Source organism: Haliotis rufescens, unplaced genomic scaffold, assembly GCF_023055435.1.
Source record: "Haliotis rufescens isolate VD_foot unplaced genomic scaffold, xgHalRufe1.0.p SCAF_59, whole genome shotgun sequence".
Taxonomy (NCBI): Eukaryota; Metazoa; Mollusca; class Gastropoda; order Lepetellida; family Haliotidae; genus Haliotis; species Haliotis rufescens.
The window spans coordinates 2,555,771-2,580,367 of record NW_025964323.1 but is presented as its reverse complement, the minus strand read 5'-3'; the positions used below and the strand labels follow the sequence as shown (position 1 = coordinate 2,580,367).

At 40.2% G+C, this 24,597-nt stretch overlaps 1 protein-coding gene across 4 annotated transcripts; it reads left to right on the top strand.

The window, feature by feature from the left end:
• Positions 1-48: 48 nt before the first annotated feature.
• On the top strand, positions 49-20,095 carry LOC124115758 (protein-associating with the carboxyl-terminal domain of ezrin-like). 4 transcript variants are annotated; one of them, XM_046476876.2, is made up of 14 exons: positions 49-333; positions 1,602-1,787; positions 3,301-3,471; positions 5,914-6,013; positions 6,494-6,599; positions 7,004-7,081; positions 7,414-7,553; positions 9,448-9,647; positions 10,876-11,016; positions 11,806-11,814; positions 14,104-14,204; positions 15,896-16,035; positions 16,615-17,495; positions 18,614-20,095. In XM_046476876.2, exons 1-14 carry the CDS (start codon positions 157-159, stop codon positions 18,665-18,667), a joined length of 2,484 nt encoding a protein of 827 aa, XP_046332832.1. In that variant the 5' UTR covers positions 49-156; the 3' UTR covers positions 18,668-20,095. The 4 variants fall into 4 exon arrangements, with proteins under 4 accessions (XP_046332832.1, XP_046332831.1, XP_046332830.1 ...); XM_046476875.2 differs by having other exon boundaries at positions 11,806-11,820; positions 15,899-16,035; XM_046476874.2 differs by having other exon boundaries at positions 11,806-11,820.
• Positions 20,096-24,597: the final 4,502 nt, after the last annotated feature.

Genomic DNA, 24,597 nt, shown 5'->3' with positions numbered 1-24,597 from the left:
GGAGATAACTGTAAATCCTACCAGATGTCGCTTGTTGTTGTTCCGGCTCACACAGGTGTGTCAGTCAAACGTGTATGGTGAAAAATGACATGAATAATGTGACCCGTGACTAAATTTAAGATTTGTCAGGCGATCGGACGTTTCAATAAATTTGAAATGGGAGCAGAAAATAGCATTTTAGAGAACTGTAAATGGGGTGACGTTATCCCGACATCCTCGGAGACGGACTGGAGTTTACGTCTCGCATCCTTGAAAGATGAATCGACTGTCACTGTGTTTCGACACAAACGGAAGGACAGAAAAGAAGTGGATTTGCTACAGAGAGCAACAAAAGTGTGTTGATAATACTGACCATCACATCAAGTGATTGCTGAAATCTGCAAATACTGCAAATACTCTTAAAAGGAGAATAAACATGAGCTGCGAAAAAACAAATACATCATTGACTTCTGCTCAGTCTTGTACATTTTACTGGGCTAACTGTTGACCTATTCCGTTATTATGTTCATTGATATGACGTGATTATACCAGTTTCATATAATAATGACATGTGTCTTTGTTGAAGTAAATACTTGTGAAGGAATATCCATATGATTCATGTTAATTGCCTCTTGCAGTATTATACTTGACAACATTGAAAACCCATGGAACCGGTCTGCCCGTTAACATGTGAATTTTATATCATTCCCTCCTGTACAAAGATATTGTACATTAATCATAATGGAAACAGATCCTCCAGTTGCCTTAGAGATAGGTTAACTGATACACGAAGTATACATGCAGTTTATGCAAGTAATGTTTTTTAGGCATGCTAGGACACTTTTGAAATTATTTCAGTAAACATTTACTAGAATTAGCAGAGCTACCTAGAATCATAGAAATATGCTAGATATCAGGTCGCAGTCTGGAGAGCATATTGTGAAATATGTCGCTATTCATTATTGAGATGATGCCTTGTTGGGCTGGGACGTCGACGGCCACTTGGTAGGGTGGGTCCTGAGTAGGACCAACGTACCCACATGACTTCCCGGACCCATGTTAGTCACGTGATATATTGTTTAATGACAATAGAATTGTTGCAATAAAAAAAATCAATGGTTACACTCCTAGTTGCTAAAGTTCACATTTCTTTCTGACTATGCATGAATTCCTGCTTTTATATATTTGAGGAAAGATAAGGCTGCAGTCATCTTCAGTGTATTCATGATCGTTTTATATGTGTATCTAATCAGTTTTTGCCAGGTAAAACTGTTTCAAATCTTTGTACCCAAATCTTGAGGCCTACAGAAGGTATCTGTGCAGGGTAGTTATAGGATGAAGGGATGTCGGGTACCCAAATTCATTTTAGACTCTTCCAGCCCTAATGCCTTGCAATTACTGCCAGGAACAAGTCTGTGCCGAAATATTGTCATTTCAATTTAAAATATATCTACTATTAGCTCGGCTTTGATATAAAACCAAAATATATATGACTCGACTTGGGTGATATGTATGACTGATATCTTGCATAGTAAAATGCATTAAGGATTATTCTGATCATGCTGATACCCCAGCAGGATGTTTGGAAATGATGCAACAAAGAATATTTTTCTTCATTCCAGAACCTACGGACACTACGGCACCCGAATCTTCTTCGTTTCATTGCATCTGGCGTGAACTCAGATGGCTCATACCTGGTCACCGAGCGAGTCCAGCCCCTGGAAAACACACTGACCTCGCTGCACCCACTTGAGATATGTGCTGGACTCCACAGTGTCCTCGAGGCGCTGCTCTTCCTACACGACACAGTGAGTACGCCACCCTGTGGGGATTCCAGGACAAAATAAGTTCCTAGCACCTAGTGTTGGAAATCGGGTGGGATTATAATCTGTTTGTTTCAAACAATCAATGATCAAATAGAATCAGTTGTCCTACTCAGCTCACCTTGACAGGGTTATATCATGATCATGCATTCATTATGATCATTGGAACATCCCTACCAGCACCCCGTGTTGGTGAACTCACAAGGAAGTCATATTGTGTTCAAACTCATTATATATTTTTTACATGTTATCATATCTGACCTATGTAAAAACGTTGTTATCTTCCAAAAGCTGCATTTACGCATTTACAAATTTGTTTGAACCGCACATTTTACCTACGCCAACTGATGATTCTTCATAAAAGGGAGATAATAAAAAATCGGTTGACACCAGCCGTGATGTGTCAAATTCTCAGTTGTCTCCCCTCATGACTCAAACAGTTCAACATAAAAATTAATGTCCCCATACCCACACTTGCCAATCTTTAAACTCACTTCTCAAATACTTATATTTGAGTTATTGACATAAACGATAACGTCAGTCCAGATGGGGGGAGTGAGATAGATAATACGCCCCTTCACTACCAGCAGCTTTGGCACTGAAATTTATATACGCCTCAGAGCTCCAGATAAGCTTTTGGTGTTGTGGGTATTTTACCCATGCATTTTAAAATCATTGGGTATCAGTAATTCTATTTGGGTATTCAAATTTCTGTTACCCACTAGTTTTTACACATGTGGATATTTAAGTTAAATATTTAAAAACACCATTTTTTATCTAGTCCCTGCAAACTGGTGTCGTGTGGGTTCGAGAGCTTTTTTGGACGATACCACGATACTTCCACAAGAAAGTGTGACGGCAAATGATCATGATGTAACTGTCATTTAGGAGTTTGACAAGGTTGACGGAATGCCCGTTTATAATTTCAAAATAAGTTGCTGATTTGCTAATTGAATACGCAGGGTTACTTCACAATATTTTGATGATACGCACAAGTTTTATTTATGTAGCGTATCTGTAATGTTCGTTGCGTATTTGATACGCTTGGATTTTATTTTAGTTGGTATTTCTGCATTTCTGATGCATATTTTACGCAGATACGCAGCCTATCTATTGTTCCGTCCAGACCTGTTAATAATCTTTCTTAACATACGTTTTTCAAAAATGCACTTTGTTGGTTGTATCGAACCCTGGATAACTCAAACTTTTTTCAAGTCCCCATGAGGTTCACACAACAAGGTTTGACTGTACTATTGACTGTCTGGTCCAGACTCTAGTATTCACAGTGGCTTGACACAACAAACAAACAAACAAACAAACAAAAGAGCTTTGCTCAATGGTTTTCGGCACAGACTACTTTAGTGGCGAATGAGTCCAGGATGTTTATCATAACAGAAATGAGATATAGTGCCCTGGATAACTGGGGATGGAATTTTCCAGGCATTGAATATTGAATTCCACTTCAAATCGTAACCTCTCAATAATGGTATTGTTTCAGGTGGGCGTGAGTCATAACAACGTGTGCCTCTCCTCGGTGTATGTGACGACCGACGGCACGTGGAGGCTCGGCGGACTTGAACATTCCTGCAAGTTCCAGGAAGCCACTGCAGAGTTTCTGGACAAGTGTCTTGCTTTCCGGAATGAGGACACAGTGTCCCCCGAGGAAAAGGTTAAATTGATCATGATTAGGCTACACCGCCCATATCATCATAAAGTTCGCCGCACGTTTCATTTTTATTTCCACTTAAAAAAAATAAATCTTTCAGTATTCCAAGTCCAACAGTAGTCAAATACTGTATTCCAGTATTTTACTCATCGAAGAATACATTTATGTAGGGAGGCCCTTTCCCAGGTTGATTGTACACAATTGTTTATTGATTACACAATTGTTTATTGGTTACATACTAGTTTGAACAACCCCCCCCCCCAAAAAAAGACACTGCCCGCCCACACTATATTTTCAAAAACCATTGCCTGAGAACCAATTCTTTTATTTTTTTAAGCCTTATATGGATGATACATGATATGTTTTCATGATGTACTGCCTGTTAAAACTGTGTTGTGATGACTCAGTGAATATTTGAGAGTCATGATCACAAGAGAAGGCAATTGTAACCCAGTCGTCTAAGGCATCGCAATTCGTTGTTCAGAGTTGCGTCCCTTGGGCACACCAGAAACTTGTGATTATAGGATTGAATCCCAGTTTTCAGGTCTGTCAGCACCACACCCGTTCACGAAAGTGAACTTTCTGACGAACCACTTCGGGCTTTCCTCCCACATCAAGCTGACATGCCGTGATATAACTGGAATATCGTTGACCGGCGTTAAACTCAACTCACTCACTCACTCATGTTCACAACTTAGAGTCAAGCATGAGTTTGATTTCACTAGGTTTTGTTTACAAGACAGTCTCATTAAAATCAGATCTTTTACATCGACACGATACCTCTCTGCATCAACATGTTCAAGATATGACCGCCCAATTTAACTAAAGGATGCACAAGTCCTTGAGCCAGTCAGATATTGCCTATTTTTGAAATGATTCGGCTTCATATGTTTAACACCGCAGTTCAGAAATTTTGATTACTACTCATAAACATTCACACAGAACACAAATATTCCTCACGTGGTACTCCCTTTTGGGAGTAGATTCCACTGAGCTGAGACAAGGTGTATAATATATCGATAACAATATATGGAACGGCTTTGTTTTTTGGCTATCGGAAGTCCCTGATTGTATTTGGTTTCAAAAATGGTTCTGACATGACTTCCTTTGGGGGTGGGACGTGTCCGTGGTCTAGTGGTAGAGCGTCCGCCCGGAGAGCGGAAGGTCCAGGGTTCGACCCTCAGCCGCGTCATACCAAAAGACGTAACAAGATGGTACTTGTTGTTACCCTGTCTGGCGCTTGGCATTAAGGGTCTAAAACAAGGACTGGTCGGCTCGGAGTCAGTATACTGTGTCTGAGTGGGATATTTCATGTTAAACTGCGGCATGGCATCTCAGTGAGCTAGCACTATAAATCGGCATCAGTCCGGACTTGTTCAAGCAGCCACACACACGTACATGCACGTCGCTATATAAGTGCAATAATCTTGGACGCGACGTTAAACCCCATTTCACCTCACCTCCTTTGGGGTTGCCCTCAGATCTTCGTACATCGTATCGGAGTTATAGATCTTATTTTAAGGTTTGTTTGTTTAACGCCGCACGCTACAATATTCCAACTATATGATGGCAGTCTGTAAATAATCGAGTCTGGACCAGACAATCCAGTGATTTACATCATGAGCAAAGATCTGCTCAATCGGGATGAAATGACATCCATGAATCAAGTCAGCAAGACTGACCACCCAAACCCATTGGTTGCCTCATACTAATTGAGATTGGTCTACAAGATAATGATAACACAAAATAACATCAGGAGATTATAGTTGATTGAAACATGTTGTTTATGGAACATTAAGAAAATTCTGTTGCAGTCCCTGTCATGGTTTTCTAGGAACTAGTACTCAAAGACATGTTGTGTCAGATGTGACTCTGCGAACATATGATTTATAACAGGAGTATTTTATAAAAATCGTGTCAAATATGTAGGATTCCTGAGAGTTGTGGAACTCTGTGTTTGAGCACTGGTGGAATTGAGTGTTATGGTTAAAGACAGATAATGTTTATAACTTATGATTTTGATAAAATTATTAAGACATATGTTTTCAGACTTGTGTCTGTGATTAATTTTGCCGGGAAATGAAAAACTTTGTGACATCTTGCTAAAATCGTTGTTTGAAAATGAAAATTATGACACAAATACTAAACAATTCCCACAGATATGAGAAAACTGAATCAGTATGGTGGGGGGATACTGGGCCCAGTTCCACAAGGGGGTCTTAGCACTGCAATTGTTGCAAGTCTATGTTTAAGTATGGGAGTTGATCGTCTTAGCGCTAATATTGCTTTGTGGAATGGGGCCCTGGGTTCTTTGAGGCCTTCTCCAAGGGAACTTGAGTCTAGAGACCCCATAATCTTTTATCTTAAACATGGGGGGTTACAACTTCGGCTTTCCTGCTTAATTACAATCAGTGCATAATGTTTCTCTTGTAATTTTTGTTCCAGCAAGGGGTAGTCAAGGCAACAGAGGAGTATGGCCATGCTAGAGATGTGTTTGCCTTTGGTGTGCTGGCAGAACAGCTGCAGGAAGGACTGGAGGACTTAGGTAGGACCAGCACAAGTAGTATTACGACTGTGTGCACCACTATACTGGGCTGAACTTACATAGCTGTCGAAATTCATGCTAGTCTGCAAGCCTGAGACTACTAAATTGTGATCAGGACAAGTGAAAATCCAATGGTAGTCCTCAGTGACAAGTAGCATTTGAGGTCTATGATTGTGAACCAGTTTTCAAGGCTACAATATTGAAACTGGTAGAAAATGTAAACATAGTAAACAGTTTTGTCTCATTCAAGTCGGACAAGCTACAAACTCGAGGACTAATGAAATATGGTTTCCAACTGTCCACTGCAAATTTCTAAGGCTTTTACACTATTTGATACAGTATGTCTTCATATAATAATATTGAATAAAGTATTATAATAATAAAATATTAATAATTTTGCTGGCTGTTATGTTTATCAACATTCATTGGTGGTACAAAATATCCACATCTACTGGAATTAATTTTTACTCTCTGTTTCAGGAGATCTAACAAAGACGTTTGAGTTACTTGTCCAGGACGAATGTTTAAACGTTGACCCAGAACAGAGGCCTCGAGTACAGTCACTTCTAAATGACAGAATGTTTAGGTACAGTCTCCTTGTCTCACTGGTGGCCAAGTATAATTATTTCCTCCCCTTAGCTGCACCAGGATTCCCTTTATCAGGGATTTGAATCCCTTGTTTCCCTTATTATGATCCTAGGTTTGTCTTGACCTTACCGTGATGGTGGATTGATCAATGTGGTAAATGTCTGAGACGTGTCATTTTGGCCGTTCCTCCCACATAAGGATTCTTTTCGTACAACTGAAATAACTGTTTAACGGGGTGTTAACGTTACTCATGGAACACTGCATGCTTACTTGTTACCCCAAGCTGTTTGCGTTGGGGATTTTATATGAATCCTAGAGGAATGGACAACAGCACTAGGTATAGAAGGGTATTTTCAGTTTGATTTGATTCAGAGTCTAAGTGTAGCCTTGCTTCTTTTGCAGACATGATTTCATCGATGTTTTAAGATTTGTGAAAAATGTGACAACCAAGTCTGAAGAAGAAAAGAAGAAATTCTTCAGGTAAATCATCAATTATGACCAGAGCGCTGTCATAACAGACAGACTGATAAAATTCTTCTGACATACAGAGCGCTGGAATGCATACAGCTCCTCATTTACTGCAGCCACCTACTGTCTCAAACCTTTTTAAAATCTGTAATTTATTTCTTATTGAAACATCTCTCAACACCCACATCATTCATATGAATCACATTTGCTTCTCTTAAACTTTTTCCTGCTGTTATTTTTCCTGACAAAGATATGTAGCTTCAAACTTTAAGGGAAAGTCACTGGTGCTGTAGAATCCTGACCATCACCATACAGCTGTTACAACTTGGTCTCCTGTATTGCAGCAATGTGACGGCCAGGCTTCTCTCCCTCCCAGAGGAGTTGGTGGCCAAGCGTCTGACGGTGCCGCTCTTGTCCCGCTTTGTCATGCTGGATGATACTGCCAATAAGGCTCTGCTGGCCAATTTACTTACACCTTACAGAGGTAAGTACTTCAATATTGATGTAATATCTACCGTTGGGACAAGTCTGTTCATCACCTGTACTTGACAGTAGTCCCCCCAATATCTCAGGGATGAAAATTAGAACTAGACCACTACCCCAGACCAGTTTTTTTAATGTTAAACTTATCCATAGGACAGTTTTACACATTTGGGGGAAAATTGCTCTGTGTTATCACTATTTGGGCTACTAGATGTTCTTGGTAATTTCCTTCCCTGTGTGTGCATTAATTAACAATTATGGCCTAAATCAAACTGTCTTGTGATCCTTGTTGACCATTTTCCTGAGGCAAGGGAGTTAACTGACAATGAAAGTCCAGTTTCCTCCCTTGCCGAATGGGGCTGGAATTTCGTGGCTTGATCATAGTGTAATATCTTGTAATAAAACAGGTCTAACCTCGTGAAGTATAAAATTACTGATTGAAAACATAAAAAGACTTTGAAAATTTCTGTCGACACGTAGTTGACGGTACACATGCTCTGCCAATTTGGTGATTGATCGAAATCTGTACGTCAGTTGTTGTTGTTGTTTACGAACTGGATGTTGTTATCATTATGCAATGTTGGATTGGACCATGCATAGACTCGTTAATCCAGCCAAAATATAACTCACATATTTCAGCCTAGTTCGGCAAGGGTGGAAACTCTACTTTTATCATCGGTTAACACTCTAAAAGTGCCCTAAAGTGTTTTAGTGTTACTCACTGTTCATTACAATGGCATGTGTTTGCCTGTCACAGATTTGATTATCTACAGGCCACTGACAGCAGGTATTATGCGTAACACAAACAAACAAACATGATCTAAAGGCAAGGTATTGTTCGGGGCATGGGAGGCCCAGTGTTCTTAGGTGTGACCATTGTGCATTAATAGAGCATGTTGATGCTTCCCTTGCTCATTCTAGGACAGATCCTGAATCCAAGATTCACTGATTATGATCCCTGATTGATGCTTCCCTTGCTCATTCTAGGACAGATCCTGAATCCAAGATTCACTGATTATGATCCCTGATTGATGCTTCCCTTGCTCATTCTAGGACAGATCCTGAATCCAAGATTCACTGATTATGATCCCTGATTGATGCTTCCCTTGCTCATTCTAGGACAGATCCTGAATCCAAGATTCACTGATTATGATCCCTGATTGATGCTTCCCTTGCTCATTCTAGGACAGATCCTGAATCCAAGATTCACTGATTATGATCCCTGATTGATGCTTCCCTTGCTCATTCTAGGACAGATCCTGAATCCAAGATTCACTGATTATGATCCCTGATTGATGCTTCCCTTGCTCATTCTAGGACAGATCCTGAATCCAAGATTCACTGATTATGATCCCTGATTGATGCTTCCCTTGCTCATTCTAGGACAGATCCTGAATCCAAGATTCACTGATTATGATCCCTGATTGATGCTTCCCTTGCTCATTCTAGGACAGATCCTGAATCCAAGATTCACTGATTATGATCCCTGATTGATGCTTCCCTTGCTTGTTCTGGGACAGATCCTGAATCCAAGATTCACTGATTATGATCCCTGATTGATGCTTCCCTTGCTCATTCTAGGACAGATCCTGAATCCAAGATTCACTGATTATGATCCCTGATTGATGCTTCCCTTGCTCATTCTAGGACAGATCCTGAATCAAAGATTCATTGATTATGATCCCTGATTGATGCTTCCCTTGCTCATTCTAGGACAGATCCTGAATCCAAGATTCACTGATTATGATCCTTGATTGATTCTCTGGGGCTTCCTGCTATATTTTACTGACAAACAGAAATATCAATGAAATACTGTTCAAAATCAATTGTATCTGCAGTATTGTGTTACATGCTGTGATTCGTATGTAAAGTTTCTTTATCAACGTCTGTTGCAGAGAAATCTCGTCCTCCAGTCCGCATCAATCAAACCTCCCCGATCCTGTGTGCTCAACTCTTCAAGGATCATGTGATTCCAGAACTATTTCGTATATTCCACATCCGAGATGCTCACATCCGACTGGTCCTACTCACTCACTTCGCCGCCTATGTTGACCTGTTTGAAAAGGAAACGCTGGAGGAAACAGTCTTTCCTCAGGTACTTCTCTATAGGATATTGTCTTTGTGTGAGGGATTGCTTGTGGAATACTTGCTGTGTTGAGGACTGTCAGTTGCATGTGTTGTAGTTTTTCATCCAGCAGTTGATGAATGGTCCCAAGCAACCTATGCTTGTCGTAAGAGGCGACTTAATGGATCGAGTGACTTGGTCCATTGCCATCGGGTGACAGTGAATTGGTGCTGATGTTGACAATCACTGGATTGCTGGGTCCAGATTTGATTATTACCATGAGTGCAGATCAACCTGAGTGCATTGTTAAACAACAAACAATGATGTGGGCGGGGGGAGGTAGGTCTGAAATCTTTAGGTCACAGCACACAAAGGTATGGACCTAACCCACACAGCCTCACCTTCCGGAGGCAAAAGAGAGTTAACAGACTTTAAAAGTCCAGTTTCCACCCTTGCCAAACTGGGCGGGAATTCCAAGGCTCGATCGTAGCGCCACCAGTGCCTATTACAAGGGATGTGAAATCCCCGCGGAAACGCGGAAAATCGCGTTTTTTAAAACAGTTGTCCTCGGAAAAAATCATCTTCCGCGTAAAGATATAATCAAAGATTAAAAAAAAACGCTCCGAAAAATATGATTGAAAACCGGAGAACCATCGCGAATTGTCCTGTTTTCGATCAGAGCTTTCAGCAGCATAGGTTTTCGGACGTCATACGTTTTCTATCACGAATACTTGCACTATAACGTGGGGTGTGGCGTTGCCCTGTGACAACAATTTAATGGATAATCAAGATCTATATTGTAATAAAAATGGTTTTACTTCGCGAAGTGCATAAAATCACGTGAGCACCTTGACTAAAAACATGAAAAGATTTGGAAAAAATCTGTTGACATTGAATTGGCAGTGCACATGCTTTGCAAATCCTGCAATCGACCGAAATCTGCATGCCAGTTTATAAACCGAATTTTGATTTCATTGCGCAATTGTGGTTTGACTATTCATAGACTGGTTAGTCCAGCCCAAATGTAACTTCATAATACAAGCCTAGTTCTGCAAGGGTGGAAACTGGACTTTTATGTTCTTTACTGAGAAAGTGTAATCCCAAATATAAATATTTATAACTTTCTAAAAAGGCATTGTCTGTTCAAAGGGCAATGGTGTTTGTAACGAACGCAGTGCAATAGCAATAGGTAAGATACTAAAAAAAATATTTTATCAACTGTTTAAAGCTCAACTCACTCTCTCATTTGCCACTGTAGCTTCTCCTCGGTCTCCGAGACACAAACGACAACATCGTGGCAGCAAGTTTACATGGTCTTTCCTTCCTTGTGCCAATACTGGGAGGGGACATCATTATTGGCGGCGCCAGGAAGAAGTTCTTCACAGAGGGAATGCCCAAGGTAAGTCAGTCAGCAACCTGATTTGGACAATGGCATGAGCATGGTGGGGCGTCTTGTTTGCCTGTTAATATATATAGCATATAAAGCATACTTGATTCATTTCTACATGATTTTATTTATTGCATGGCTGTAAATCATCATCTTATCTCTATGTTTAGTGGGGTTTTGTCCTTTGAGTCTAAATGGTTCAAGTAGGCAGTGTGGGCACGGATGGCACAGTCGTCTAAGCCGCCGCGATTCGAGGTGCAGAGTTGCATCCCATGGACACACCAATAACCTGTGATTGTGGGTTCGAATCCCGGTTCACCCCGGTTAAGTTTCTAGGTTTGTCAGCACCATACCCATGCTCATGGGTTTCACCGAAGTGGTAAACATCTGAGACCTGTATCACTTCTGGCTTTCTTCCCACATTAAGGTGACACACCGTGATATAACTGGAATACTGTTAAAAGCGTCTTAAAACCCAACTCACTCACTCACTACAGAAGGTAGTGCTTTAGTGACAAAATGACCTGGAACCATTTTTTAGATTTTGGAACCAGTACTGGACATTTTCTTAAATTCAAACAAGTCAGACTGAATTATTTCCCTGTTTTATGAATAATTTAGGTCCTGATGTGAAGATTCAGGAAGCAAACAAATTATTTTTGTCACGATTGTTTTATTAAAATGTCTGTAGGAAATGAATGTTTTTACAAAATATGCATGTGTGCTGATTATGTTATCAATGCATGGTGGGAATTTTTTATAATTATTGACTTATTATTTTCACTTTTCATTGTGCTTCAGATGTCAGAGGTAAAGGTATCATGGCAACTGTCATTTCTGCATGTGTATAATCCTCTGGGATTGCCGCTTTTTCACTAGCAATATGCATGATAACGCTTATTGGTAGCAGGAACGGTGTTGCTTCACATGTCAGGGTTCCTCCCTTGTGGGGAGGGATTCAGGGTAGAATAGGTCCCCAGTAGCCCTTGCTTGTCAGAATATAGGACTTCCATTGGGATTCAGGGTAGAATAGGTCTCCAGTAGCCCTTGCTTGTCAGAATATAGGACTTCCATTGGGATTCAGGGTAGAATAGGTCCCCAGTAGCCCTTGCTTGTCAGAATATAGGACTTCCATTGGGATTCAGGGTAGAATAGGTCTCCAGTAGCCCTTGCTTGTCAGAATATAGGACTTCCATTGGGATTCAGGGTAGAATGGGTCTCCAGTAGCCCTTGCTTGTCAGAATATAGAACTTCCATTGGGATTCGGGGTAGAATAGGTCTCCAGTAGCCCTTGCTTGTCAGAATATAGGACTTCCTTTGGGATTCAGGGTAGAATAGGTCCCCAGTAGCCCTTGCTTGTCAGAATATAGGACTGCCCTTGGGATTTGTGGTAGAACAGGTCCCCAGTAGTCTTTGCTTGTCAGAAGATAGGACTTCCATTGGGATTCGGGGTAGAACAGGTCCCTAGTACCCCTTGCTTGTCAGAATATAGGACTTCCATTGGGATTCGGGGTAGAACAGGTCCCCAGTAGCCCTTGATATCTAAGAAACAAAACACTGGCAGATCTGATGGTAAGATTTGATTGATTGGGACTGCTGTGGACTGTAACCAATACCAAAATATAAGCCAGCCAGTCCGCTAGTTACCATGGTCATTATTATCAATATGATTAATCATTCAATAATTATCAATTTCATTCTTTCTCTCACTAACATGCTCTGCCGATAGCATATGAGTACACAGCCATGAAATATATCCATTGGGGTAATTTTCAGTAGATAGTAGTCCTAACAAATGTGCTTCTATATGCTGATTAGGATACATATAACATGACTTCACTTAGCTTCACAATGATGTTTGCATTAAACTTTATTACAAAGTGTTTTGAGAAGACCCAGACATATTCTCTTCATTGGTGAAATGTATGAAGCCTGTCTTGGTGGTCCTGATATGGCTGGAATATTCCTGAAAGCAGTGATTGGCTTACTCAGTCTCGGGGGGCACGGGGGGCCCAGTCGTCTAAGGCGCCACGATTTGCTGTGCAAGGTTGCGTCCCTTGGGCACGCCAGAAACCTATGATTGTGGGTTCAAATCACGGTTCGCCCCGATTTTGTTTCTAGGTTTGTCAGCACCATACATGCTCGTGGGCTTCACCGAAGTGGTAAACGTCTGAGACCTGCATCACTTCGGACTTTCCTCCCACATTAAGCTGACACGCCGCGATATAACTGGAATACTGTTAAAAGCGGCGTTAAACCCAACTCACTCACTCACTCACTTACTCACTCTCAGTAAGGAGAAGAATTTATGGATGAACAACCTCTTTATTACAATTAAGAGTGAGGTTTAGGTGTAGGTGGGAGGAAAACCCTAAGTGATGCAGGTCTCAGATGTTTACCTCTTTGGTGAAACCCACAAGCACGGGTATGGTGAGGACAAACATAGAAACATAATCAGGGCAAACAGGGATTCAAACCCACAATCATAGGTTTCTGGTGTGCCCAAGGTACGCAACCCTGCACAGCCAATTTTTCCTCCCACATTAAGCTGATATAACTGGAGTACTTAAGTGGCGTAAATCCTACTGACTCTGTCACTGAGTGAACCATGACCATTTAATGAAAATTAAGGATGAGTATGTTTTTTAAGCCACTCAGATGTCAGCTGTCACAATTGTCACAATTGAATTTCAACATGATCTGGTGTCGATCTTGAAATAGTGTCTCGGATTTGGAAGATAATGGTATGAACGAAAGAAAAAAGCCACAAAACACAAGTGTTCCTTCAATGGTGGACCTATAGATGTCAGTCCACCCCCCAAAACTGACAGGGTGTTATTTTGTTTTTCACAATTCTACCCTCTGAATTGTCGTTTGTTTACCAGCTTCTGAAATTAGAGGTACTGTTCCAAATGCTTCTCTTGATAGTGCTGTGTTTAGAAGCCTTGATGCTGATTGGCTGATTAGTACGCTCACCTGACATGACCCCTGGTGGAGGGTTTGTGAGATCATCCACCAGAGAGGAATCAAATCAGGAGTGAAACACTGCTAATTTGAGATTTACCCAGACAACTCTAACGTATAGCGTTGTGATTTCAGTTTGGGCAGCATGATAGCGAGGATGGGAAGAACAGGAAGTTGCAGAATGTCACTGGCATTATGGGTAAAAAGATGTTGCTCAAGGATCTGGCACAACTAAGGTAAGCGGTTTGGTGATGTTCAGATAGTCATTTCTAGACGATGATTCATGCTACAGATGAAAGGATTGATTGTATGTGTCTATTGCAAATTGTGGATTGAATTGCTAGTTGACCTGAAAGAATTATTCCAAATGTTCAACCAGTCTGGTATTCTGTAAGGGGTAACACAGAGATGCACACATTCAGCTTGAACATTCCACCAAGTCTTTTTGTGGAATAACTTTCACAAAAGTGACTATGATCAACAAACGTTCCCATTTCCAGTTTGCGGTGGTAGGATAGCCTTGTGGTTAAAGCATTTCCCCAGGTTTGAATCCCGACATGGCACAATTTGTGCATCCCTTTGCTGGTGTCCCCTGATCTGATATTGGTGGAATATTGCATAAAGCAGTGTAAAACCCAACACTCACTCCAGTTCAGCTCTGGACATAATGATTGCCATATGTGAGACATAGTCATCGTATACAGGGCTTGAAAAATCCACATGTCCACTCGCATTGACAAGTGGCATCATGTGCAGGGCGAGAAAGAACTGAAGAAACATTCTTCCTACCGGGCGGGTACATATATTTCATACCTAGCAATTCATTCAATAAAACATGCAAGATAATTTTGAACCTAAAGTATATTATCATCTCTCTCATGTTCTAAGTAATAACAACAAAATACATGTTTCTCATTTATCATAAATAGACATATTTGGCCACTGTCTGTTGTATAAATAAATAAATAGGAAGTGCATTTGCACAGCAGGTATTGAAACTAGATCTTAAAGGGAGATAATTACATTTATTATTTTATTGATCGCAAGTCGTTACTGATGCTCAAATGGCAAAGCAGTGAGTGAGTATGGTTTTACCCCCCTTTTAGCAATATTCCAGCAATATCACGGCGGGGGACACCAGAAATGTGCTTCACACATTGTACCCATGTCGGAATCGACCCTGGGTCTTCATCGTGACAAGCGAACGCTTTAACCACTAGGCTACCCGACCGCCCCAAATGGCAAAGCGATAGTGAACAGCTGATGATTGATGTTGTGAGGGAAGTGGCTGACATACGGAAGGTTCAGATAGAGAATGTGGGGTTAACGACAGAAAACATGATTTAATTAACAAACAGGTTGAAAAAGGAAAATTTATCAAAAACAGTATTACTGTTAAAAAAAGAAAAACTGTGCAAGACACATGATTCAGCGAGTTTGTATGGGCGGAGATGAACGTAGATTGCAGAGACTCTGTCTGCTGTAAATAAAATCTGAGAAACATTAACTTTAACAGGGTAAGTGAACGAGTACAAGATATTATCTTCATGCCCTGCAGGTCAAACTTTCGATGCCTTCTATGCTAAAGTGAGTCATTAACTTTTGATGTATTTTTTTCAGAATTGTTGATGATCATATGTAAATTCTGTCTGTATTTCTGTCTACTGGTACCTGTATTATTAATCGCTTTCAAGCTGACACTGTCAGGGATTAAAACGTGATCTGTAACATCAATCTTCGTCAGTGCATATGATGCATATGGTTTGCATCATTTGAAAGGCTGCATCGTTTAGACATTCTTTGTGTGTTTGAACACAAAATGTACATTTCACACTGTTGGGTGTCATGTGAAAGGCTGCATATCTGTATATTGCCATGATTATTGTTTCCATGGTTACTATAGATGACATTATTTCATCTTTCTCAGCAGCAGTAATGGAGCTGTGATCTCAGGGAATGAAGAGAAGGAGGCAAAAAGAAAGGAACGAGAGAAAAGGAGAGAGGAAGCTCGTCAACGGAGAGAAGAGCGAAAGAAGAAGCAAAGAGAACAAGAGGAAATTGAAAACAGTAAGACAAAGTAGATTGTCTAGATTAATAGGTTATAGTGTTACAATGTGATTTGTGTCTGATTGGTCAATTAGAGGTTTCAAATCACAATAACCTGCCTCAGATTTAAGCAACCCGTGACCATGAAGGACAATGTTAATCATGTTCATGAATACTGATGAAGATCACAATGCACAGACAGAAGCTCATGGTGTTGCTTCAGGCGAATCCTTGGTTGGATTAGGAAAAATTAGACGCAACATCAGCATGATCAGTGTGACTGTTACATTGCTCAATTATTGTCGCAGATATCAAAGACATTTTGAATGTGAATCCTCACCTTGCAGAACATAGGTGAAAATATACTAATAAAACTGATGATTTTGATAATTGTTTTCAAGGATAAGCCCTGTGGGGATTCTGGGTCACTCCACTCCGCTCCACTCCACTCCACTCCACTCCACTCCACTCCACTCCACTCCACTCCACTCCACTCCACTCCACTCCACTCCACTCCACTCCACTCCACTCCACTCCGCTCCATGCTGGCATGCACGCCCGCTCCATATAAGTTTTTAGATAAAACATTTATGTTTTCAGATAAAAACGCTGTATCTGAAGAGGCTCAAATTGTTGGTGATGTGGATGGTGTTGAAGTAGAAGGAGACACATGTGACAATGAGACATATGAGGAAGTCAAGGTCAGTGATATGGATGTCAAGGTTACTAGTGGTGAGCAGAATGGAGAGGAGAAATCTGATTGGTCAGATTGGGAGAATAATCGAAATGATACTAATGACAATGTCAACCAATCAGATTCAACACTTGATGAAGACAAATTGAGTGACGAAATAGAAAACGAACTGCGAAGTATGCCAAGCACTGTGTCGTTTTCTCCCAAACCAAGTGATACAAGCTCAACCTTTCCTTCTCCGAATGTTGACTGGTCAGACACAGTAGGAAGTATGAGTGATAGTTCAAAACCTGATGCCAGACATGGCAGGACAAAAGGTGCTTTAAAGCTCGGCGGTCAGTCGAAGCCTAAGAAGTCAGGTGATAAAGAAACCACTACTGTGCACGTAGAGACAGAACTGTCGGACTGGGGACAGACATGGGACAATGTAGACTCCGTTACAGAACAGACGGACAACTCCACGTCCAGCACCAAACACTCTTCCACAAAACAACACTCTTCCACACTGAAGCCTGTGATGAAACCAACCATTCCAAAACCTCAGTCTGACCTCGGGGCCGAGTTTGATATCAAAGGAATCAAGGTACAGGCATCTACAACAACTGATGTAGACTTTTTCTCCGACATGATGCCTGACATCACGGTGACCCACAAGGACCCGCTCAGTGAGTTGTCTGGTCGGGGCAAGTCCGAGAACAGAGAAACGGCTCAAGACAGTCCCAAGAAAGAATCCACAAAGTCATTGTCTTTTGCTGTGGTCCCTGAAGCTTCAGAATCTGTGACTGAGGTAAGAATATGTTTCATTCTTTCAAAGAAAATAGAGTATGGTTTTACGCCGATTTTAGCAATATTCCAGCAATATCACGGTGGGGGACACCAGAAATGGGCTTCACACAATGTACTCATGTCGGGAATCGAACCCGGGTCTTCGGCGTGATGAGCGAACGCTTTAACCACTAGGCTACCCGACCGCCCCTTCAAAGAAAATAAGGAAGCCTACTTTGTTGTTTACTGTCTGAATCATACAGGGACAGTGGGGTTGTCTAGTGGTTAAAACCTTTGCTTTCCCCACCATGAGTTTACTGGAATATTGCTAGAAGTGGTGTAAAACAATACTCACTCACTGTTTGAAGCATAAGTTGAGGTCAAGAAGCTTGCTCAGACAATTGTTGATTATCATAATGACCAACTGGATCAGGTGGTCAGGCTAGGTGACAAGGTTGATTGCGTGTCATCGTACCCAGATGGCATGGACCATTCCTCAAAATATGAATCACTGGATTGTCTGGCCCAGACTAGACTAATTACAGGCCGCTGTCATACAGCTGGAATATTGCTGTGTATAACAAACAAAAAACAAACAAACAAAATCCCTTTGTGTAGATGGCTGCTCATAATATTAATCACTGGGTTGTGTGTCCAAGACTCAATTATTTACAGGCTGCTGTCATCATGGTCATAAAGCTGGAATATGTCTGAGTGTGGCATTAAACAAACAAACCAACCAAATCATCGTGATATAATTACGTATATGGAGATGGATACTCATAATATAAATCACTGAATTGTCTGGTCCAGACTTGACTATTTACAGGCTGCTGTCATATAGTTGGAATATTACTGAGTATGGCATTGAAGAACCAACAACACTGTGGTGTATATATAGTACCTATTGTGGTAGTTACATTTCCAGGCAGATGGCGGCGGTCATATAGCTGGAATATTGCTGAGTATAGTGTTAAACAACCAACAACACTGTGGTGTATATATAGTACTTATTGTGGTAGTTACATTTCCAGGCAGATGGCAGCGGTCATATAGCTGGAATATTGCTGAGTATGGTGTTAAACAACCAACAACACTGTGGTGTATATATAGTACTTATTGTGGTCGTTACATTTCCAGGCAGATGGCGGCGGTTGGGGAGATGACCTTGACTGGGGCGCTGAAGACTTCTGATGTCACGGCCATGAAGTATAAGGATCCACAGTTGCCATAGTTACAGTAACCATGTGACAATCATATTCATGCATCATGTATATAGTTATTTCTGCCTGTTCCACACATTCCATAGTCATCCTGGTGGGCTGGGTCATTTTATCATGAAAGCAGTAGTAACAGTTGCCATGGTAACAGCTCTCTCACTATTTACTCTGTTTCACTGGTTACTTTGAACAATGTGGTTTCTATAGAGCTGCAACATTACTGAAACCAAATTTCCACAATATCTGACTGATTATGCAATAAATTGAGATTCTCTGTGATACATGTAGTCCACACAATATTTTAATCCAGTTTTTTGTCATGATAAATCTTCTCCTTTAAATGGATGCTCTCATCTAAAACTTAGTTTTTATAGTAATTGAGCTGTTGTTATCTATAAAAAATTAGGTCTATATTTTCTGCTACTTCCTGATGTAAGATAATGTGTAATCATGGATTGTTAGAAATAAATGGATCTGTTCTTTCAAATCAAGACATTATTCATAGAATAATCATGAAACAATGATCTTTCCCTTCTTATAAAGTCATATGGCAGCCCTCCAAGTAGCAACCAGTTTGGTTGCCTGTGCAAACTAAATTACCATTTATTGCTTGGTTGCCAGATGGCTTCCACTAATAAGATTAGCTGGGCGACTAAGATATTTCACATATTGAAAGAATCTGGAGAAGAACATTGCTTGTCTGTATCGACATCATCACTTCACTGTTTAGGGTGTAGTGTAACTCCTTACAGAGATACAGAAGTCTATCTTGCCTGTAATGATACAAGGTCATGTATTTCTGGTCATGTGCAATTTCACAATGGTGGCATGTTTGACATGTTTTGAAGAGTCATCTCTACATGCTCTTAGCCAAACTCGAGGCACGGGTGGCCCAGTCACCTAAGGCACCGCGATTCGCTGTGCAGAGTTGCGTCCCTTGAGCACGGCAGAGACATAAGACAGTGGTTTGGAATCCCGGTTCGCCCTCGATTATGTTTCTAGGTTTGTCAGCACCATACTCGTGCTTGTGGGTTTCACCGAAGTGGTAAACGCCTGAGACCTGCATCACTTTGAGCTTTCTTCACATATCAGGGAGGCCTTTTGCCTTTTCTCCTGGACACTTGTCAAAGGACAAGCAGTTAGCTGACCAAGGACTATTGTGTAAGTAAGATGTTTTTCGCTACTGTGTTAGGTGTATTTCTATAGTTTGCATATTGGGGATACCATAGGCACAAGAAATGTATATGCACTTCTAGCAATTGAATATTTATTATTCTTTTTCTATTTATTGTGTTTTATTACATTCGCAGCTGACAAAAGTAAGGCTTAAAAAATAAAAGAATTGCTTCTCAGGCAATGGCTTTTGAAAATATAGTGCGTTCGGGCACTAGTTTTTTTTTGTTTTTGGGGGGGAGGGTTGGGGGGCGTTGTTCAAACTAGTATGTAACCACATAAACAGTTGTGTAACCAAATAAACAATTGTGTAACCAAATAAACAGTTGTGTCCAATCAACATGTCCAATCTCCCTACATAAATGTATTCCTTGATGAGTAAAATACTGGAATACAGTATTTGACTACCATTATACTTGGAATATTTAAGGGTTTTTTTGTTTTTTAAAAAAAATGGAAATAATACGGAAAACGTGCGTCGAACTTTATGATGATGTTGGTGGTGCCTAGGAACCAAGACTATTTTTTTTTTTAGACTAACATAAAATTGACATAAAATATTCACAAAATGCTTGTTATAACATATTTAGTGTCCAAATGCAGATCAAAGGACTGATGTCCATGCTTGACAATCAGAACTTTCTGAGTGCATCCTCTACGTTAACCTGTACACATTCTGATTTTGATGTTAATTTGCATCTGGAATGGTATAAAACCACACTCCTCTGAACCATCGAGAGTTTAAAGAAAGAAACCATGGCGATAGGACTGAAAATGGGGTAGTCATGGACATAATGTACTGTATGGTGTACTGGTCTATAGTTTTGATACACTGTTTTATTCTGTGCTTGTAGGCCATTTGCCCATGTACAAATCAGTACAAATATACATGATAAAATATGACCGAGAAAATTGTGTAATACGAAAACAATTCAGACTATTGTTTGTGGTAAGTTACATATTTATATCATTACAATCCTTAACATATTTGGCAAAATTTGCAAGGGTATTTTTATTGTTCTAGTTTAACAATTTGGTATACCGGGTATTTCATAATATTTTACATATTTGTATAACATGGAATAGACCTATTTCTTAACAGTGTATACACAGTACATTCCATTAGAAAATGGAGTTTATCTTCAATAATGTTCCACATATATATCTTACAAACTTGATTTACAATTTCAGTAACGTTACTTTTAATTTTACACCTCACCGGTAACTCATGCTGTCAAAGTTAACATAAATAAATAGATGTACCTTCTGGTCCAAATCCATAACTGAGTAATAACAGTCGCAGTTGTGATTCCCAGGTACTTCTGCAGACTGCATCCAAATTTTGAGTTAGCACGATGAGTAAATAGCATTGCATAGGGTTAACAAAGGTAACTAGGTGTCATCACAGGGTGTTCTGGAGGATACACTTGCAGGCTAGATGACCCGTCCCCAATTGATTTCTTTTTGCTTCAACCCACCCAAGCTAGTTACTTGGTTAGCAAAAATTCTGTAGTAATTAGAATTAGCAAAGTGTGACCGTACAGCAGCATTACTAATGTTACACTACTTAATATTTTTTCCTTGGAAAATATAAAGTGGAAATGAGGTATCTCTAAAATGTCTGTACTGGCCTGCTTGCTCTTTTTACAAAGGTTACTGACCAGTCAGATAGCTAGATTTATACACATGATGGTTCTCAGCAATCTTAGTTCCAGGTCCAAAATCATTCGAGCTGTCAGACTTTGTTAAGCTTAAATAAAAAAAAGTAGGTATTCAGAATTAAGCGTGAAACGTGTCATAATCCAAATGTTAAAGATTGAGGATGTCCATGGATGTTAATACAGTAGCAATAAAGGTTAAGGATCCGGTTATTCCTGATGCACTTCATACAGTGTATTAACAAAACAGTTCATTTAGTTCTTGTAGGTTCAAGTTATATCTTTAAGAATATTATTTATAGGTTAGTGTCATCATTTTGTATTGAATCAGTTCAGATCATATTTGTGTCACTGGTAAGTCAGTGCAAATCAGTTTTGTTGATTTTGGAGAATCAGTTCTATCCATATCAACACTAAACACAAGGCTGGGAGGGGTTACGTGTTTGAGGTGGCTATTGAAGGTACTTTAACCAGTGCAATAGTACTGCAATAGTTAAGAAATGACTTTAATGATCAGTGTTTGAAATAAATAACATTTGCCAGACTGCCATCAGTACCAACCAATGTTAGCACCTTCGGTCCTGACTCGTCTCCGCAGGTCCTTGTTTCATGTTTCAGTTGAACAGCAAAAAATCAGTGAAAGAATAAAACTGAAATTCAAAAATAAATCTGAAATTCCTCAAGATCTGTTATTATTTAAAAACAGTTTTGTCATACATTAGTTAAAATGTACAAAATATCAGTGTTTGCTGACCCAGATACCCTTGAATTTCCGGGTTAGAATAGGACTTCAGCAACCAATGCTTGTCATAAGAGGCAACTAACAGGATCGGGCAGTCAGGCTCACTGACTTGATTGACATGACAGCACATGGCAGACAAATTGGGAAAAAACAATGGTATTTTGATAAAAATTGGGAGTTTCTAAAGTTCTTATATTCTTAAATTCAGAGGTACACATTGTATTTTGAGATTGCATATACGGTAATGGAATAATTTATCAATAAGCATTACAAACTTTTCCATTTCATCCTGTTATCATTAAAATACAGGTTATTTCTGGAAAGCCATAAAATTAGGTATTTATTGTATATATATTAACATAAATTGGGAAACCTTCTAATTCCATTTGAGGAATTTTAAAGAACTTTTGCTGCAGACTTAGTACCAAATATCGGCCTCTGAGCAGGTCATGATAAATCCCTGGCAGCGTAATGAACCTGTTGCAATATTGGGATTTAAAGTTAGAATAAAAGCGACAAGCCCTTTCCATATTCATAAGAGATCTCACCTCCATTTTGTATGAAGGGTTTGTATAAATGTGAAGTTTCATTGAAGTAGTGTGCCACAATCCAGCAACCTATTGCACGGTCTTGTGTCTATACAATACGATGTGGGAACAGGTGTTACAAGGAGTTATGTGGTATTTTTTCAAGTGATTGCTGATTGAATTTTGTCTCCAGTTGCCTGATTATTTGTGTTTGGATCTCTTTTCCAGTGATGTTGGACTTACACACCTTAACATGACATTCATTCATCATATCAGGTAGCATGTCGCATCCTGACTGTAAAGACTCATATCGTATCATGTCTTGCTGTTCACCTGTTAGACTTGACTGATTGGACATTTTAGTGCAACTCTTGTTTAATGTGTATGATATGTGCATGACTGGTGCTGGTACCTTGGTGGGGTGAGGTAGGGATCATGCAGATACCATGGTGGGGTGAGATAGGAATCGTGTTGATACCTTGGTGGGGTGAGATAGGAATCGTGCAGGTACCTGAGTGGGGTGAGGTAGGAATCATGTGGATACCTTGGTGAGGTGAGGTAGGAATCGTGCAGGTACTTGAGTGGGGTGAGGTAGGAATCATGTAGATACCTTGGTGGGGTGAGATAGGAATTTTGCAGGTACCTAAGTGGGGTGAGATTGGAATTGTGCAGAGACCTGAGTGGGGTGAGGTAGGAATTGTGCAGGTACCTAAGCGGGGTGAGATAGGAATCGTGCAGGTACTTGAGTGGGGTGAGGTAGGAATCATGTAGATACCTTGGTGAGGTGAGGTAGGAATCGTGCAGGTACTTGAGTGGGGTGAGGTAGGAATCATGTAGATACCTTGGTGAGGTGAGATAGGAATCGTGCAGGAACTTGAGTGAGGTGAGGTAGGAATCATGTAGATACCTTGGTGAGGTGAGATAGGAATCGTGCTCTGTACGTGAGTGGGGTGAGATAGGAATCATGCAGGTACTTGAGTGGGGTGAGGTAGGAATCATGTAGATACCTTGGTGGGGTGAGGTAGGAATCATGCAGGTACTTGAGTGGGGTGAGGTAGGAATCATGCAGGTACTTGGGTGGGGTGAGGTAGGAATCATGTAGATACCTTGGTGGGGTGAGGTAGGAATCATGTAAGTATCTTGTGTGTCATGAATAATGCAAATATGGAAATTTAAGAGATATCGTTAAAACTTGCTGAATGTGCTTTATATTCAGCATAAAATAAAGGAATATTAATACTGCTTAGAGTTGTAGCATGTATATCTCATTTTAAATGTAGATACCTTGGTGAGGTGAGATAGGAATCGTGCTCTGTACGTGAGTGGGGTGAGATAGGAATCATGCAGGTACTTGAGTGGGGTGAGGTAGGAATCATGTAGATACCTTGGTGGGGTGAGGTAGGAATCATGCAGGTACTTGAGTGGGGTGAGGTAGGAATCATGCAGGTACTTGAGTGGGGTGAGGTAGGAATCATGTAGATACCTTGGTGGGGTGAGGTAGGAATCATGTAAGTATCTTGTGTGTCATGAATAATGCAAATATGGAAATTTAAGAGATATCGTTAACACTTGCTGAATGTGCTTTATATTCAGCATAAAATAAAGGAATATTAATTCTGCTTAGAGTTGTAGCATGTATATCTCATTTTAAATGTCTAGAATGATAATCTTTGATATATTTTATTCATATCATGAGTTCAGGTTTATTGCAAGGCCAGTATTCCTGCTACTCGAACTGGCGTATTATTTACAGGCTGCCGTGATATGTACTGACACACTATGAAAACGCATAGGGAAATGATTT

Excerpts from the sequence above, each read along its gene's own strand:
- LOC124115758 (XM_046476874.2), top strand. The coding sequence starts at position 157 with ATGGGAGCAGAAAATAGCATTTTAGAGAACTGTAAATGGGGTGACGTT. Across the intron at positions 7,554-9,447 it reads TTTACTTACACCTTACAGAG|AGAAATCTCGTCCTCCAGTC; the intron begins GTAAGTACTTCA and ends CGTCTGTTGCAG. Across the intron at positions 17,496-18,613 it reads CTTCAGAATCTGTGACTGAG|GCAGATGGCGGCGGTTGGGG; the intron begins GTAAGAATATGT and ends TTACATTTCCAG.